The sequence below is a fragment of the Cyclospora cayetanensis genome, unplaced genomic scaffold (genome assembly GCF_002999335.1).
Source record: "Cyclospora cayetanensis isolate NF1_C8 unplaced genomic scaffold, CcayRef3 CcayRef3_contig_26, whole genome shotgun sequence".
Lineage (NCBI taxonomy): Eukaryota > Apicomplexa > Conoidasida > Eucoccidiorida > Eimeriidae > Cyclospora > Cyclospora cayetanensis.
In genome coordinates, this window is record NW_020312214.1 from 81,871 (window position 1) to 99,920 (window position 18,050).

General features: G+C 48.7%; 3 protein-coding genes across 3 annotated transcripts; 2 read left to right on the forward strand and 1 right to left on the reverse strand.

The window, feature by feature from the left end:
- The first annotated feature begins 1,512 nt into the window (after positions 1 to 1,512).
- LOC34618368 lies at positions 1,513 to 6,598 on the forward strand. Its single transcript, XM_026338424.1, has 6 exons — positions 1,513 to 2,055; positions 2,177 to 3,987; positions 4,470 to 4,539; positions 4,694 to 6,037; positions 6,311 to 6,423; positions 6,544 to 6,598. Exons 1-6 carry the CDS (start codon positions 1,513 to 1,515, stop codon positions 6,596 to 6,598), a joined length of 3,936 nt encoding a protein of 1,311 aa, XP_026194209.1.
- An 82-nt stretch (positions 6,599 to 6,680) lies between these two features.
- Positions 6,681 to 7,795, reverse strand: LOC113147539 (protein SREK1IP1-like). Its single transcript, XM_026338410.1, has 4 exons — positions 7,725 to 7,795; positions 7,246 to 7,384; positions 6,865 to 7,053; positions 6,681 to 6,776 (listed from the first exon to the last, which is right to left on the reverse strand). Exons 1-4 carry the CDS (start codon positions 7,793 to 7,795, stop codon positions 6,681 to 6,683), a joined length of 495 nt encoding a protein of 164 aa, XP_026194195.1.
- A 4,908-nt stretch (positions 7,796 to 12,703) lies between these two features.
- LOC113147542 lies at positions 12,704 to 16,479 on the forward strand. Its single transcript, XM_026338425.1, is given in 7 exon segments — positions 12,704 to 13,179; positions 13,402 to 13,514; positions 13,648 to 13,715; positions 14,231 to 14,508; positions 14,982 to 15,190; positions 15,560 to 15,665; positions 16,398 to 16,479. Coding segments are annotated over 7 exon segments (1,332 nt in total).
- The last annotated feature ends 1,571 nt before the right edge of the window (positions 16,480 to 18,050 follow it).

Below are 18,050 nucleotides of genomic sequence, written 5' to 3' on the forward strand. Positions count from 1 at the left end.
CGCCGCTACTGTGCTTTACAGAGCAGCATTTCCGCCATCGCGAAATCGTCATAATAAGCTTTGGATGCATTGGCCGTGTAAGGGAAATCTGCTAGGTTGGGAAGATACTGATCATGAAGTCCACCCCCGGTGGTTTCTGACTGATTCTCCCCATTCGCCTTGGCACTAATCCATGTTGTGTTCGTAAGAGAGAGCAAGGCTCATCAAGAAAGCGTTTCTGTGCTTGGAAATTCCCCGGCTTATTGTCGTGTACGACTGGCCTGGATCCTCACCAGTTGAGATGCCTCCTGACTCAACTCACCCACATGTAGGTGTGGAGTAAGGACAGCGCATTTCAGGGAAAGTATGAGCCTCCGTCACACTCTGACTCATACGCTTTTGCAGGTCTTCTTACTGGTGCTTCAGAAGGAACAGTGCACGTTTGGAGACCGCAAACTGAGTCAGGAGGTACCTGGGCTGGTGCCAATCCTCGACAGCCAGATTGAACAAGCGGCACAGGCTTTAAACGTACCACCTACCAGAGGTGGTGGACAGATGGCCAGCAAGTTCAAAGCGCTTCACTCGGGACCGTCTTCATCGGTGCATTTAATTCTAATACAGTGGTATTAGAAAATTAGTTCAAGGGCATGCGCGCTTGTTAGGCTGTAGCTGCAACGACCATTTCGATAAATCAGGGAGGACCGGCGAGAGAGATGCCTCAAACAATGATGCCTAGTTAGAAATTTGCATAAGTGGGCATGGATCGAAAATGAAGACTCTCTTATAAGCGAGAATACAGGAACGTCGGCGTAGGCAAACACACACGCATCCGCCAGAGAGGAAGCACGGCTGTGTAACTGGATTGCGCCCTCGTTCACAAGCCCGAAAATTTCGGTGTATACCGAAGGGTATCGCCCTAAAATAGCTTTGGAAAGATTTGAAACTGGAAGGCCCTGATGTAAACCTCCATACCTTACCTTGTGGAGGGGCCGAATGGTCGTGAGGCCGCCCGAGAGCTGCGAGCAGTGCTCTTAGCGCAACAAACGCAGCTTCATTGGTTCAAAGTTGCGTGTCTTCTTGCTCCCGCATTATGTATATAAGGCATTGGTGCTCATAAAGAACGCTTAGTTGACGGAGGTCTTTTGATTTGGCTTCGTTGAGCACTACTGCTGCTGTGCAGCTGGGGCAGCTCAGGAAGACTTTGATCCTTCCGGCTCAACCTCGCGGTGTGTGGCCGAAGGCCCCTATACACTAGAAAAAATAGTTTTATTTGGAGGCTTTGTTAGAGTCTATGCCGAATGGGAAGACCGGAAAGCATGTGGCTCGGAGATTGTTGGCCCAGTGGTTAGGCATGGTGTGGCTTACAGCATGAGACGGGATCAAGGTACCCGGCGCGACGGGTGCTAAACAGGAAACTCAATGAACCGAGAAGAATAATCCCATGATGCATGAGGCGTTATGGGCCCAGGGAATATTACAATGCCCAATTCAGTGGGTCGGCAGCGGCCTGCAGGCCTTAACGGTGAGAAGGCAATGTCAGACGCTCCATTCCTCTCTGCAGCAGGTGTATCAGTGGACACTTGCCTCCGTCCATCAACCCCGCACAGCTCGGGGCTCCCCTCTATGCTTCAGGGTAAAGGGCCTGCTCATGCGAGCATGATACAGCACATCGGTGCTCGCTTGGGAGAAACACAGGATCTTCATGATACAAGGCCATACCAAAGTAATCAAGTGGAGAGGATTAGGGCAATTCCCATGAGAGGAGTTATTACTGGGCCGGCGCGTTGGCGTGGCAGCGGTGTCTCCTATGGGACGCCGAATCTTTACTGTGCAGTATACAAATACAGCATGGTTCCTGAAGCTGAGTCTCTTAGTAGGCCCTTTCCAGAATCGGGACCGAGCTCACCAGAATGCAACTCTCATCCACTCCCCCCGCCAACGCTTGTTTCTAGCTCCTGGGGCCAAGGGCCACTGGTTATTGAAGGAGTAACTATTCCTAAGAGGCCCATGCCTGAAGATATTGATGCTTTTAGGCAGGAAGACTTTCAGAAAAGGGACAATCTTCAAGCTATATTTGTAAGCTGCAAGCTTACATTGCATTCGCGCCTTACCTTTGTGCATACTTTGTTAATCGGATCTTCCGTTGGTTCTGCCCCTTGCACTCTAGTGCGTTGGTTCGCGTTTTTGTATCTTTCAGGTTTTATCAGTGGGTTTGTTCCGAGACTTCTCGGCATCAAGCCCTTCAGCGGCTCATATATCTTGTAGTAGCATTCAAGTCAGAAACGCCTCAGCTTCACTCCCTCGTCCAAGTGACCTGCTTGGAGTATTGCATATCCCTCTGCACTGCGTACACTTAACGGAACTGCAGCATGAGGTCAAGTTACGGCTGCCCGTTGCCGCATGCGCACCTTGCGGAAGAAATGTCGAGGAGCTTGCTGCCTTCATTGGAGATGAAGGGGAACGTGAGCTTGCAGCTATTCTGAGTCCTCAAAGCTCACTGGATGTGATTGAGCATGCATTTATGAATGGATTGACAGGCAAGGCGACAGGAGCCAACAGATGCAATGTCATGCTTTTTCGTCTGAGCAGCAGCGGCGGGTCATTTTTAGAAGCGTCCGATGCTATCTTTCAGGCAGCTCTCGCAGCCCCGGTAGTCCCATCAGTGGCGTCGTCCACAATCCAGCGGTCTTTCGATTCTCATTGCTACAACCAAACGGGCAACAAGCAGGAATCCCAGCATTTTGAAGGCGTCCAGGATAAACCAACTATGCGAGGTGAAATATCTACAGCTGCAGGGGCTGCACCCATACCGGCTGTGAAGCCAGCTAGCGTTAATGGGGCTAGATCCCACTGCCCGAGCATACAAGCTGGCCAAAAAAGCCAAGTAAACACTTCGGGTTCTCTTCCGGAAGTGGCTCGAGAGAAAATAAGAGCACAGTCTCTGTCTGCAGGTCGCGGTTATGATAGGACTTCAGATTCATTGGACAGTGCTGCATCACCCCCGTTGCCAGCAAAAGATCAGTGTCAACGCCACCAACGGCGCCAGCAAGAAATTTCTGTTGCTGCCATGTTAGCTGCATCAGCTATTGCAGCCGCTGCAAGGGGAGAAAGGGATCGAACAACGCGCAGTTCAGCTTCCAGGCAACTGCCGCAGTCCAGTCGTCTTGTTGGAGGAGCGGGCTTAAAGAACAACCAGCGTCCATCAAGCGTATGCGGTGTGCTACCATCGAACAAAACATCTCTTGAGGCGAGAGATAGCAGCCTACATGTACAGCCACAGCGTCTTGGGGGTAGCCGAATGGCAGATCTGACTTCCTGGGATTCTTCAGAGGGTATTGCAGTTGGGCGCACAGAAATAGTAGGTGAGCCCGAGTTGTCTCCAGATGATAGTGTATCCGTTCGTGGAGATGACACGCAACGCCTTGCAGCGAACATCGCTAATCGAACTGTCAGAACAGCTCACTCTCTAGCATGCGTGGAGCGGTCCGCTGCTCGGCGTGACTCTATTAACTTTCGTCTCTCCCAAGATGACCGCAAGAGCACCTTGTCAACTAGTATTCGGAGACTTGATCACCTGATGGCTCGTGCTCAGCTCCTTCTTAGCCAGCGACGCAATCGACAGCGGCCCCAAGAGGAGAATCAGCAGGGCGATTCAAGTAAGCTCAATCGATGTACATGGCGTAATCAGTCCGGAAGCCCTCAAGCCCTCCTATCCCATACTTGTGATGTCGGAGGGCAGCAATCCGGAAAGAACTCGCATGAAACATCGGAATGCAATGAAAAGAGGGAACATCATGTATCGGCACAAACACAGGAACTACAACACCCTCCTTCACAAGTCCATCGCGAACGTTCAGCAGAGTTTGCTCAGTCAGCACGTTCCCCGCTAGATGGCTTTAGGATATCAAATCAATCCCCAGATGACAAACGTGAAGCTTTGTCCATGATCAGAGCTGTCAAGTGGATGAATGCTGCATCAACGCGGCGCACAGCCCTTCTTACGCAAAGGTGATTAGAGGGAGACAGCTTCGGGATCTTAGTTTAGCTTGCAGGTGGCAACTGTCATCCGCATTAATTTTGTGCACCATGTCCCTTGTCTCTAAATAATGCTTCCTTCAGGCGCAGCTTTTGTCTTTTCAGGTTGATCTTGAGGGTTTGGATACAGGCAGTTCACTTGAGGCGGCAACGTCGCATTGCCACAAATTTGCGGTTCGCAGCTTCGTTATTCAGCTCTTTCCAAGCAGCCCTACAGCGGCACCGGCTTTTAAAGTTTGGCTGGACAACTTTACGAATATATGTAGCACAAGAGCGTATCCAAGCACACAATGCAGCCCGGTGCCAAATGGACTCGAGCGTAAGCAATAAATTAATCCAGGTGGACCATAATAGAGCCAGTCACGCGCTTTGGGGTACCTTCGAGGTAATCACCTCATCAACCCTCCTTACATTTTTGACGGCCTGTTTATTGTAAGATTAGTCTCGCGGCATAGAGAAGAACACCAAACCCCTGGACAATTAGTGTTGCTTATTCAACACTTTGCTGTGCCTCCCTTAAAATTAGTGCCAATGCTGCGAAGAGCTCGCCTCGATGTGCTTAAGGAGTGTTGGCACTAAACCGTCCATGAGGTCATTTGCAAGCTTTGGAACCCCTTCGTGCCCAATGTGGCGAATTCTGTGCAAGCTTTCAATTCTTGATTTTTATTTGGCTTATCAGGTTCCGAAGGCGAGCGAACACCCGCTGAAGGGATGTGAGAGAAAGCAGAATACGACGATGGGGGGCCATGAAGAATTGCACGAGCTTCGGCAACTAATAAGTGGGCTACAACAGCAAGTGCAGGCGAGAGACGATCGGTGCCAGTACCTTGAAAAGCGTTCAAATGAAGAGCAGCAAAATCATATGCTGGAGCTCAGCGCCCTCCGGCAGCGGGTCTCAGAGTTACAAGAGCAGATACACCATCAACGCCTCAGAGTTGGGAACTCGCCGGTAGTGCCAGCGGACGATAATGAAAAGGAACGACTACTTTTGCAGCTCCAAAAAAGCTCTCAAGAGCTCCGTCAGTTGCAGGTTCTAGTAGCGGAGCACGCTGCAGCGAAGGCGCGCACTGACGAGGAACAACGGCGATTCCAAAAAGAGTTTATTGCGAACAAGGAGAGAACTAAGGATTTGGAGCAACAGCTACTCCTCGTTGATCAGCAACTTGCAGGCACTCTTAAGCATGTCAACTCTGCAGCCATCAAACGTCCACAGGATAAAACGGACACTGGATTGGCGCAGTTGGTGCCAGCCGCACAATTGGGCCTGTGGGTGTTACAGCAGCTTCAGGGCATGCGAGATACTTTGAAGGTGGTGCATGAGAAAGAGCCGCTGGGACGAACGGCAGAACCGCGCCGCCAGCCACCATTGGAAGCTGCAAATTTCGCTCCCCTCCAAAACCTATCACATGAATCATCAGCAAACACTGAAGAAATCACCAGTCGCTCAGGGGACTGGAAAGAGCCATGCCTTAAGTATACACGCGGCCCTCAACGCCCCACAACCCCGCAGCACCACCAGCCGGCTGTCGTGCCCCACGAAAGATCAGTGGACAGGTCCAGGTTTCAGAGCCACTTTCAGACTTGCCCTGTGAGGGACGGTTCTGTGCAACAACCTGTTGGGACCCTGACACCTGGGAGGCGTCAAGCCTCCCCTAAGTGTTACTCGTCCATTCTGCATCATACTAGGGAAGGGCAGCAAGCAAGTGGGCAGCCAGCGGGAAGTGGTTCTAGCAGCCTGGAGGCCAAAACTGACATTGAGCGCCAGCAGCCACTTCACACACATCAGGGCACTGCGCTGCGCTCAAGGAGTCAACACCTCACGGAACAACTTAACCGACAGCGCACCCACAGGCAGCAACTTTTGCTGCAGTGTAGCCAACAACAACACACTACACCGTTGTGCCCACCGCCACACGCACCACCAAGTTCGCAGCTCCAAACTTCTTTCACCTCCCTCATCGGACACCCGCAAGTGAACGTTCAAAACTATGCTGGCTGCCCTGTGCCAACACAATGCAGCCAGGTAACCAATCAGCAGCCTGCTTTGCACCCCCGCATACGTGCTCCCTCCCCACAGGGAGCCGGGCGTGTCACGCTCTCCGGGATGCATATCCAAAGCTTAGGGTTTAGTCTAACCTAGCTGGTGATCAAGTGGACGCCAGCATTTCATCAGGCTGGTAGACTCTGCTCTGCAGTCTGCAAACAAATGGTTCGCTTTTGAGCTGAATATATAATCTGGCTGCAGCGGGCAGCCAGAAGTCGTATATAGACAAGCCTTGCGCATAACACATTTTAGAACAGACTATATCTAGTTGGAGAAGTCGTCAGAAAAGAGAGTTGGAAGAGTTCATCAGCTACAAAAAAAGTGCCCAGATGGGAACCTGCCAATAGGGCCCACGAGGCGTCCCTGTAGTGCCAGACTGTTGATGTAAGCCGACACCCCTTTCTTTGCTGTTCGGATGATTGGGCATTTGGGGGCTCCTCTGCTGAATAGCCCTTATGCACCGCATGGCTTTCGCTCACGCGCAGCACGGAAACTCAATGGTCCAACAGCCCTTTTAAGCCAACAAATAAACCGAGATAAACATCCCTGGAGCTCGTCTGGGATGCTAGTCTTCCTGAGCAGTGCTTTCCAACCTGGACCGACAGACTTGAAATAAACTGTGCTACTCCTTTTCCATCTCAAAGAACGTTGAAAGGCGAAATGGATTATTTGTAACGCTTTTAGAAGATTTCCGCTCCGTATCATCGGCAGACTTGTCCTGCAACCACCCAAAGCCCGAAGGTGAAATTTGAGAAACAAAGTACCTTGTCACAGGAATTACTAGAGTGCAGAGGCGAATGTCTTACTCTCTTCTGTTTCTTTTGCTTCCGCTTTTTATCTTTCTCCCGCTTGCGTTTTTTTTTGCGGGATTTATCGTCGCTGCTTGAACTTTCACTACTGCTGCTACTGCCGCGCCGCTGCCGCTTCCTAGCCTCCTTCTTTATAGCTTCCAAATGCTGCCGCTCCTGTTCCTCAATCTTGGAATTCCGAAAATTCTGTGGAGTGACACCTCAGCAAGATGCAACTTTCTTTTTGTTTGACACATATCGTTCTATCAACTCAAGAGCGTCAAGCACCCGGCACTCAGTAGTGAATGGCGCATTTTCGGGCTAATTGAAAGCGAGTTTTTGCCTCCGACAATGAGTGATACTAATGTACCCCATCACTACTACGACTACGGCTCGTACCTGTAGTTCTCTACTAAAACATTCATTTTCATATTTTTCCAAGAACTCGCTATTCGACGCTTCCTTTTTCTTTAACATCTTATGCAGCTGATCCCATGTTGGCCGAGAATTCCTGCCAAGCTTCTCCGCAAGCGACGGCCTGAAGAGCACCCATGCACAACCTTTAAGGCATTTGCCTCGGCAAACGCGAGTATGCTGACCAACGAATTCATCAAGGTTGCATCATTAAATCATCATACAGCATTTGCTGAAAACTCCGTGCACCGCCTTGCCTCTCCTCCCACCAACTACTGCTGCACATGGCCACACAATGAGACTCTTTGCAACGAGGCTCAAACCCATCATGCTGTCTATAGAAAAGGACATTCTCCAAGGACGATAGCTCCTCCCTCCCATAAATGCTGGCGAGAAAATAGATTCTCGAAAGCTTGTGATAGCAACAGGTATATAAAAGAGAATTTTTCCCGTTCATTGTTTACCCGCCACTTGCAACGCGTTTTATTGGATTGAGCTGAAGGCCCTGGGGCTTGAAGCCCCTGTTCTTCCCCATTGCCGCGCCACAGTTTGTACGGCACTATACCTAGTACAAAATAGTGCAGCAAAGGCAAAGAGAGGTTCAATACCCTCTCACATGGAGAGGTTTAACTGAAATTGACACCAAATGTCTACAGCCCTGGAGCCATCACATCCGGCATGCATGCAGCCCTGTAGTGGCCAGAGCGGGAAATAACACAACGCAATATTTTCTGTAATTCCCATACCATAAGGAGGTACTATTAGCTTAGGAAAATACATGTGAAACAAAAAAATGGTCAGCAAGGCCAGATCACCCGAACCGGGGGAATTTACCCATCAATGTTCCGTATACTTGAAGATCATAGCTGGCAAAAAGAATCACAAGGTTGAACCTCCAATAGTATATCTGAGCCATCTTTGGTTAGAAATTTACGGCAGAAGAGCAGTTTGAGTTCAAGAAGATTAAACGTGTACCTCTACCTGGCTAAGTCACACTTGAACACTCTGTACTACACTAGTTTTATTCAAGTGTGAACTGGTAAGAGATTACTTCATTGGTTTTGCTGTTTGCGCATGTTCTTTCTCACAGAGCATCTTCAGCTAAGTACATGATACCTCACTGTGCGGTTCATGTAGTGCTAGGCGTAACTTGCTGAAAATGCTCGGAGTTCCCTGAGGGTGCCGCAATGCGCACACTAGCTGTACTAGCCCTTTCATGTGTAAAACTTTGAAAGATGCACGGTTGGGAAAGAGATGATTTTACTGAGATTCAATAACGTGCTATGAGGCTTGACATGGCCCTGGATCCGTTTCTTCCCACATATACCATAGGTAAAGCCTTCCAGTTAGAAGCACCTCACGGTTTGATGCAGATGTTTTGTGCTCATCCACTGGCTGTGAATGATTTGGAGAACCAGGTTTCCATCCTGCAGCGTTCTGGTGTTGCTAAAGCCATTTTGCACTTTAATGCTTTATTTTCCTCTTACAAGGCTATGAGAAAAAAGCACTTTGGAATTCGAAATGATCGGTGGAGGAACGCCTGGACCGCCGTGACCCAAGTTGTTCCGCACTGGGAAACCATTATATGATATTTGCTAAAATATTTATGGATGCGTTGACGAGGCTTTGCCGACCAGAAAGCTATGAGAGGCGCAAGGATGGGCAACGATTGAAAATTTAATTGGCGCGTTCGAGGTGGACCTGTCTAGATGAAGAAAAACGAGTGCTCCATGCAGCGCACTTCTGAACAGAGAAGCCCTTTGATAGGGGTTTTCTCCTTGCAGAGGAAGTCGCCTATGTGCGGGAATTAGTACATCTTAACCCTTCATGCAGCCACTGAAAACATCGCTGGGATTAGCCTAATGGCGAGCTATGGCGGAACCATCAAAGCGTAGGCAGATATGGTTTTTGAAATTACCATACATCGAGATCTATGAGTTTTTGGCTTGAGAAAGTCACAACGTACACAAACAGCTACTTTATCAGTAGCTATGCAATATCCATGCGAGGTGTCATGTAAGGCGCAAGATGGGCAATGACTTAGTGAGTACACAATCAGCCAGTAAAACTCCTGCAATTAATGACTCCTGGGAGCTTCAGGAACACGTGAGGGTTGCTCCAGCGTCTTAAGCTCGAAGGGAAGAGTTATGTTGGAAATTACAACCTGTAGGAATTGGGGCTTGAACAACCTGCCTTAGACTACAATCTAAGAGGAACACCAAATCTGAGCCAGGGAGAGCCTGCGCTCTTATGCAACCCAGAAAACCGCCCAGCAACGCATGTATTGCTATCAAGATAGAGTCACGTAATACAGGACTGTAAGCGTATGCGAAAGGCCAAAGAAGTTGAACAACAGGGTTGAGCCCAGCGGGACAGGCTGCTTGGGGAGCAGAGAAGATGAATTAGGGAGATAGACATGACCCCACCCTGGCTGCGGCGCAGTGAAGGAGGCTACAGAGGATCAAGCGGTAATCGGGGACTCACCAAAGATCGATTGAAAGATTGCTCAAGTTTACATTATTGTTTGAGAATTGGTGACGGTAGTTGGCATTGCATGCGAAGCGGAGTCATTTTCCGAGAAGACGGCGCATGCAATCTGCTGGTTCACTCGTTAGCGCTGTTCGGAAGAGTCAGGTTTACTAAGGGGCGGCCGAAAGCAAGTATTGCCAGAGGAGTAGCAGTTTGATGGTGCTTAAAATTGAAAATGGACTTTATCGTCATGGTCTTGACTTCTCTGCTGGATCTGTGCACCAGAGCATAATCCTCATGCCATGGTTGACTGAAATTGTACATGCGGCCACGACTGCGCACCGGGAAGCACTTGAGGGAGCATTCGGCCTTCTTAGAAACGCTCATTTTGTCTATGGTGAGAAGGGTAGAGTCGGTGCTCTGACAAGGTGAGGCAGATTCTCCATGAGGGCGCCTTGGCCGCACAGTAAGAGAAGTGGCTTCTAAGCGTGCGTCGCATTTTAGTCGCTGTGCAACCATTTGCAGCCAGCTTTTTCTTAGGAAGTCTGATCCAACATTCAGCCAGCGAACAGCAAATATCAAGTTCACGGATGTGATAAATAATGACGAGCTGCCAGCAGGCTGGCCGCCTGCTAATCTTCAACCACACCGCATGAAGTTAATCGCTGTATCACCCAAAAGCTGTGTCCCATGGTATTATACACCGCCACACCTGGAAGAGCAAATTGAACATTCTCGGATGATTTGTGGAAAAGTCGAAGCGCAGGAATCGAACAACGCTTTCGGGCATAGTCCGGAATGGGTGCCGAAAAAGGAAGGAGATGGGCGCATGTGGGTAAGCTTTAAGCCTCTTGAAAGGTCATTGTAGAGCGGGCATTCCCGATGATCTATGTTGGCGCATTAGATGACAAACTATGGGGTTCAGTGATCTACTCAGCTTCTGACTTTACAGCCGCTTTCTTGTAAATCCCCACTCACCCCGATATTGAGCACGAAACGGGGTTCCACGCCCACACTGGCGCGCCCGAGCATGCAGGTGGTCGGAGTCAGACATTTCAATGCCCCAGCTGAACTGCAGTGACAGGTTAATCGGGACTTTTGGGAGACTGTCTAGGAGGGGTCGACGGCTGTTTACATACACTTTGTCTTCGAATTCAGCCGAAACGAGTAAGAAAACCTACACAACCAAGGGCATTGATTTCAGCTCTTGGAGGATTAAGCAGCAAAATGTAAAGGCTCACAGATGCTCGTTTTCACGAAGATAATTGTACATTTCATCCCTCTCTCCAATTCCGTCATGGCTCGGAGGTAGCTCATTCATGCATAGCATGTGTGCAAGCACCGCAGCGTTTCCAAAAGTAACAATACAAAAAAGTATTCGAGGTACGAGGTACTTTCTGGAATATCTTCATGAGCCCTCTACACACCCAACATAATATGACAACTGAATCCACCTTGAGGCACACAGGCAGACAGAATGCACTAACCGCACTCTTCTGCAACATGTGCGACTCTACGCTCAAACAAGTCCGACGGAATCGACTTGTTTTTCCTTCTGTATGCCAAGGCGTTTCATCATGTAAGAGTACACGAGCCCACCTGTTTGCTCGACCACATCCCTGGTCTACATTGGGGTGCCTCTCTAGGATTTTGGACTTGGACCTGCTGGTCAAAGGCTACTACTACCCTTGATAGCGGAGATAGCCAGAGAGCACCCGGCTGCACGCATACTGATGCGCAAAGCATAATAGAGACTAGCATGGAGGCAAACGGCGATTGCCTGTGTGTTTTGAGCCTGGAGAATCAGTCCTCGTCGACAGGCTCTGCGAGGCCACCACATTCTGAACAGGCGAGTTCATGGTCTGCCAGGTGGTTATAGCCTCTTGCTATTAGCTTAGGAGTCGAACCTTTTACTTACACTGTCGATTCACCCTTATTCGGGAGTGTCCCAGAGTTACCACTGCTGGCATACGAAAGTCTCAAAATCCCTGAGTTAATCGCGGACTTTGCCGCGCAAGCAATTGACCTGTGTGAAGGTGGAGGATTTACAGGAAGCCTCCGGAGTGCTGAATTTTGAGGCTATTTAGTGACGAGGACACAGTATACGAGAGTTTATATATAGGTTGGAGGACGAGCGGCTGTCGCTTTGGTACTTTGGGGACAGTTTGGAAATCTATTTTGTTTACAACCTTAGTCTTCATGGACAGTTTTTCTCACGTTACTTGGTAGTTCTTGCTACCGCATGCTCTGCCTAAAAATAGCTATCCTCTTCCATGGCTGCTGTTCAAATAGTCCCAGGCTACTACTGTCAACGCGCTCTCTACACTCAAAATTAAGCGCAGGCACAAAAAACGACTATGTTGCACGCACTAGCTGTACTGGCTGGCAAAGACTGCTCTATGAGAAGCAGAGCACTGCCGAACCCGTGTTTTTTTTGATATCCTTCATGCATTTTATTTCACCTTCCTTGTCTTTTAGCAGGAGATCAACGAATTCCATTGCTCCGACGACAGTGAGCCAGCGCACCGCCGTGGTCGCGCTTGAGTGGTTCCTCATTAGTTGTTGGCTAGTGTGTGAGTTTTTTTTTCCGGCCTGGTTTTCTCTACGATCTGATGCACACTTTGCGTTCCTCTTTCGTAGTGTTGATGTTTCCGCCTGCCTGGGGAGTAACTCGAGAGCAGGAACTCTTCCAGTGTCCTTTTTACGGACTGGTACGGGACACGTGGGCAGGTGTTTCTAAACTCGGGAGAGTGGAGAAAGGTGAACAGAGAAAATGTATGAGGCTAAGTTACACATAAAGTCTTTTTAATGCCCTAGTTATATTTACTAGGAGTTGGTATATAATTGATTGTTGGGTGTGTCTCTTCCTTTATCTTCATTATTTCTGAGTACAGCTAGCTACACACAATGCGATGCAGTGTTATGTACTTGTGCGCTACATGCTATGCGCAGGTAGCTTAATTTGCTCGCGAGAATGCAGCTACGCTCATCCTATGTGTCCATTACCCGTGATGTCGAGACAACTTCGGGATGCGGGCAAGAAAAGGTGGGTACAGCACCTACGTCCCAAACAGGGAGTGGGGAACTGGAGCGCTCTCGCATTGGTCAATTTGCTCAACAGATGTGTAGCGCTCACTGTGTTTTACCTGATACTAGTAGTCAGTGCAGGTGGGATTCTCGGCGAATTTCCGATGATTATGGAAAACACTCTGCAACTCTCCGCCTCATGATGTACAAGCTAAAAGAGCATCATTACACACAGCAGCCTGATGACGCTGGATCCGATAAAAGCTATACCATCCCTGCGCTCCCATTGGGCGTCGACATTACATTCCGTACACCTATGCATAAAAGTCTATTTTTGCTTAATAAAACCACAGATACATCGTCTAAAAATAAATGCTCTTATAGATGTTTTGATTTCCTGATGCATGACAAACGCCAGTGCAAGTTCTAGGATATGGTATTTTAACTCCAGAAAAGGCAGTTGAATTTTGTATTCGAAGAGGATTTCTAGCCTTTCAAAGGCTAATTTCATTGAAGTACCTCATGCACTATAGGATTCAGGGGTTTACAAAAGAATGCGAAACGGGTCACCTCTATTAGGACTGCACAATATCATTCGACTGTCCAAAATCTGTGTGCAATACAAAGAAACCAGTAAGCTCGGAGGTTGAGGGCGGCACTTCCACTACTCTTAGGCGCTTCCCATCTTGTAAGCGGATTGGAACTAATCCATAACTTTCCGCTCCTACGGGGCGGTGTGACGGAATCTCTTGCTGACAGCCCGTGGTCCCCCACGCAGTAGTAGACACGACGTGGCTAGTAATAGACAGTGCGCACATCCTGGCTTCAATGAGGAACTTGTGGTGCAGTGGGTTTTACGCAACACTTAATGTGGGCCCCGTGGGAGCCTAGATCTTGCATGCCTAATGTCTAACTTAGACGCACTCTTATTATACATAGCAAGGCTAGCGTCCCACCCGGTCCAGAGGGGTCGGTGGCTTACACTGGTGGTCAAAATGAGCAGTAATTCTACCCAAAAAGCCCAAGGAAGGATTTGGAGGGGTAAGCCTGTGAGCCCCCACAAGGTTGTGCTTGCTTGTCTTCTTCGCCCAAACATTAAGGGCTGAAGCCCAATGTCCCAAAAGATGAACGCCAAACTGGTGATCCACTTGATTCTTCTCTAGCGAGAGCACCTGTTTTGCCATCTCCCAGAGCTGCGGCTCTATCGTAAGGTCTACTACCATCGATGCAGCAACCGTTGGTTTTGTCCCCTTGCAGAACACCTGCCTCCCTACTGGCTATGTGTGTGCACCGTCATCAATCTCGTAGCAAGGAAACCCTGCTCCGACGAGAGCTATCCAGCACGATTTTTGCAAGGATGCGGTTACCACGTCTATCCGGACAGCCCTCCCTCCGTTCTACTTCCAAAATACTCAAACTTAAGGAATCCTGGTGCGGGTGTGATTTTCCCAAGTGACGCCCCCATCATTTTCAGCCGCGTGTCCCCGAAGGCAACAAGCTCGTGGACCAGATGTCATCAACGTTGAAACTAGATACTTTCGACCTCATTGAGGAGATAATTCACGATTTGAGGGGAAGCGAGTACTTTGCAAATGCAAGCTTAGCCTGTAGCTCGCCTACTTGTGTTGTACAAGATCCATACATCTCAACGAATGGTTTTTCCGGGCCATGTTTAAAAGGCTTCTTTCCACAGGGGGCAGAGCAGTCGAATGGTATGGATTTTGCAATAGCACAGGGCCCATATACGACGGAGTGAAAGCGACAGACGTACCGCTAGACTAAACGGCGACTCCTGCACTTTTGTTGAAGGTATGTTGGGTAGGTACAGCTCCTAAAAACGGCCCCAACCGTCCCCCGCTCTTCCACAAATATTTTCATTGTTCGAATGAAACCGGCCTCACGGAAAACATCAGTCTTCGCACTCGACGAGCCTAGTCAAAGGCCGTCCCTTGTGTTAGGCAGATAGGGTCGAGCCCACCCTTTTCTTCTTTACACTAGGAATTAATCCTGGAGTAGGTCTAGGTAGCTCTCACCGGAGACCCTCAGAGGTGGCATGGATCCAGATGATGATATGACGGGTGAAGGGTAGTACGTAAATACTCCGACCGCGCTGCAGGGGCTTCTGAACCGATATCCCCACATGCGGCTACATCCCAGAAGTAGGTGCAATTAGATGACAGCTTTGAATGACGTCCCCGGAAAAATGTGCTCTGGGAAACTCTTAGAAGCGACTTTCATGACGAAGGCGCAAGCTGCACAATGTGTCATGCAGACCAATCCCCACGTCCGTTGAGTAGCACAGGTGGCCTTGCTTCGAGCATGCCTGAGGGTTGTCTTTCTTACCTAAATGATGTACAATTATTCATGAACCGTGGCTTGCCAGGTGGACGTGTAGTATATACTGGATGGACCGGAAGTACCCCACTTGGTGCTGGTGAGGGCTCGTGACAAATCCATGGAAGCTGCGAACCATTGATGGGGTGATCAAGTGTATGCCACTGGTGTATCCTGACAAGTGCGGATTTGAATGTGGCATCTGGAAATGGATAAGAGTGTCATGCCAAAGGATAAATAAAGCAAATTTACATACGCTGACACTATTTAGATCTTCCGTGGCGCGCTTCTGAGCAACGAAACCGTGCATGACCCCTGCGAGTAGCATGTATACCTGTTGTCACAAGCTCACAGATCGGATAGGATATGCTGAATTGAATGTTAAATACCGAGTATTGGGTGTTGGAGTGTCTTACATATTGTGTTTTTGCGTGGCAGCGGTTCTGTATGGCATGGGCGTAGCATTGAGATAAGACCTTGTTGAACCGTGGGAAATTTTAATACGGGTTAGTGTATCTGTTTAACAACGCAATTTATCCCTTTCTGGAAAAAGAGTCGCATCCGTCTGAACAGCAGCTTGCAAGCCGAAAGACCCAGTGGATGTTTTGCAGGGGACTGTCTTAGTGCAGCTGTCACCCAACTAACCGGCTGGTACTTTGCAGAACGAGCCGTGCCACTTTTAGACACAAGGATGCTGAACATTCGCGCGATTGTTTTTGGTAGTTCATCGGTAAGACTTAAAGTCTACCCACTGTGCTAGCATTGGGAAAGGTATCTCTACCGTTCTGTTCTGGCGGACTCCATCGTCACGCTGTACTGCCGTTAAGAATAATTTGTAGCGAAGAATTAAAATTGGATTTCTGATGATGAGTCATTCGTATGCGGTTGTGTTCCAATGAGGAAATACCACTACCCACGAAGATTTGATGGAGTATGGCGCACACATCCAGGAAAAAACTACGGTTATGAGTCGAGCCATTCCACGTTTGATGAGGCCTTTTCAGGCAATTAAAACAAAAAATTAAAGTGAGCATATCCGTACTTGCACAAAACATGTAGTGACAATAGGACGGATAGTGAACTTCGGGGTAAGTATCCCGACTAAACTCTTCTGCATTTAGAGTGAAATACCGAGTGAAAAACGATAATAGGGTTATGAATAGTGTTTTTGGCCTCCGATTTCCCTGCCGTTGTTGGCTGTGGCGTGGGGGTAAGCAATTGTACATTTACGGTTGCCGTCAGTTCCTGGTGTACCACAATGGCAGGCTGTAGACAAGAGCTTCATGCCGACCTGCTCCACTGATGAGACGCGTGCTAGCAATGTTTTATTATCTGAAGGGCATCGGCACAGCTTTGGTGAACCCGATGCTTTTTCATTTCATGGCATAAACAGTTGCGCTTATCAGCATTGCGGGGTCGTTGGAAGGGACGACTTTTGGCCCTGGTGTGACATTTACCTTAGCTATTGAGAAACAATCCCGAAATACTCGACTCATTGGTGGCTTGGGTGGAATAAGGATGTCTGGCTTGAGCGAGAACGTCCATATGAGATACTCCCTTTCGGCTGACAACGCTTTGTTCTTATGATCATGCGCATTTCTCTTTGTCACCTTGAGAACCCTTTCCATGAAAGGAGTACCCTTGAAGCGATTCTGCCGCTCTTTGCTTTTGAAAAAATTTAATTGACAATGTAAGTAAGTAATTTTCCACATTGGAATTTTTTTACACTTCTGGTCTCCAGCGTAAGCCTGGTGTTTAGCATAACGCTAAAAAGAGAAGTGGCAAATGGAATGTGCTTTCATTGGCTGATGCATCGCGAGGGTACCAAAGGTTCCAGTTGGCCCCTACAACAGCTGAATAAAACGAAACTGACAGTAATTACCAGACACCAACTTCGAAGCATATTCGTAAGCTTGGCTCCCGTTTAGTCCACTCCTTCGAAATCTGTGTCACGTGCAACAACTGAGTAGGTCAATATATACGGGAAGCCGTGAATCGAGTAACAAATATACTTTCCCGCAGCATCAATGTAATTACAACTCTTCTATACGCGAAACGTAGCATTCGAATATGTGGCATCGTCCTGAGCGGGGGTGTGGGACAGCGCGAAGGACACCACCCGCTGCTGCCACCAGCGCGCTACAAAAAGTTTTCACACGGCAGATGTGTTGTACTTCGCGCAGGAATATAGGTGCTACTCCACACAGGACTCGCACATATCGAGAAAAAGACATGTGATTATGGCATCACAGGCTTAGCCCCCACGTAGTGCTGAATCCCAGCTAGCTGCCAGCGTAAAATGTTGATAAATGGTCTTCACGTATTGGTGAATACAGGAACCATACAACTGATAAAGCAGTCAGCTTCGCGCAGAATGTGCCTATGAATGCTAAAGCCACCGGCGAAGCCAGAACCACGGCGCATCGAACTACCCACGTATAACCCACATGGGTTGTGTACTCATCTACACAAATGCTATCCTGAACACGCATCGGATATCAGTCTAAACCCTTGTACTTTTGCCTGCTGAATGTTAAAAAGTGGCACTGAGCAGCACTTTAGGGCTCAATCACTGGGTATACCACCGCCAGGAAAGTCCGCATAGAAACGGTTATTCAGGCGTTGGTTGTCGCAACGGCAAACTTATACCAAAAGCGCCAGTGCGCGATCTGCTGAGCAAGAAAGGTGAAAGAGCCCTGAGAATAATCCCCTAGGGAAGCAAGCATATCCGCTCACAAGTATTACACGTTTGAGCCCCACAAAGCGAGTTCAGAGGGTCTGTTCTGGTACAGAATAACTTATCGGTTACCATCAACCCAAATACCTTCCTGTCTTGACAGTACCAGATGCCCGTTCATGCTGTGAAAATACGCGTTTGAATGGATTGTTACCCATCCACTACCAAGGCAATAACCAAAGCCATCACGGCAAGTATTTTGAATAGGCTCAGCCTCTTGAGA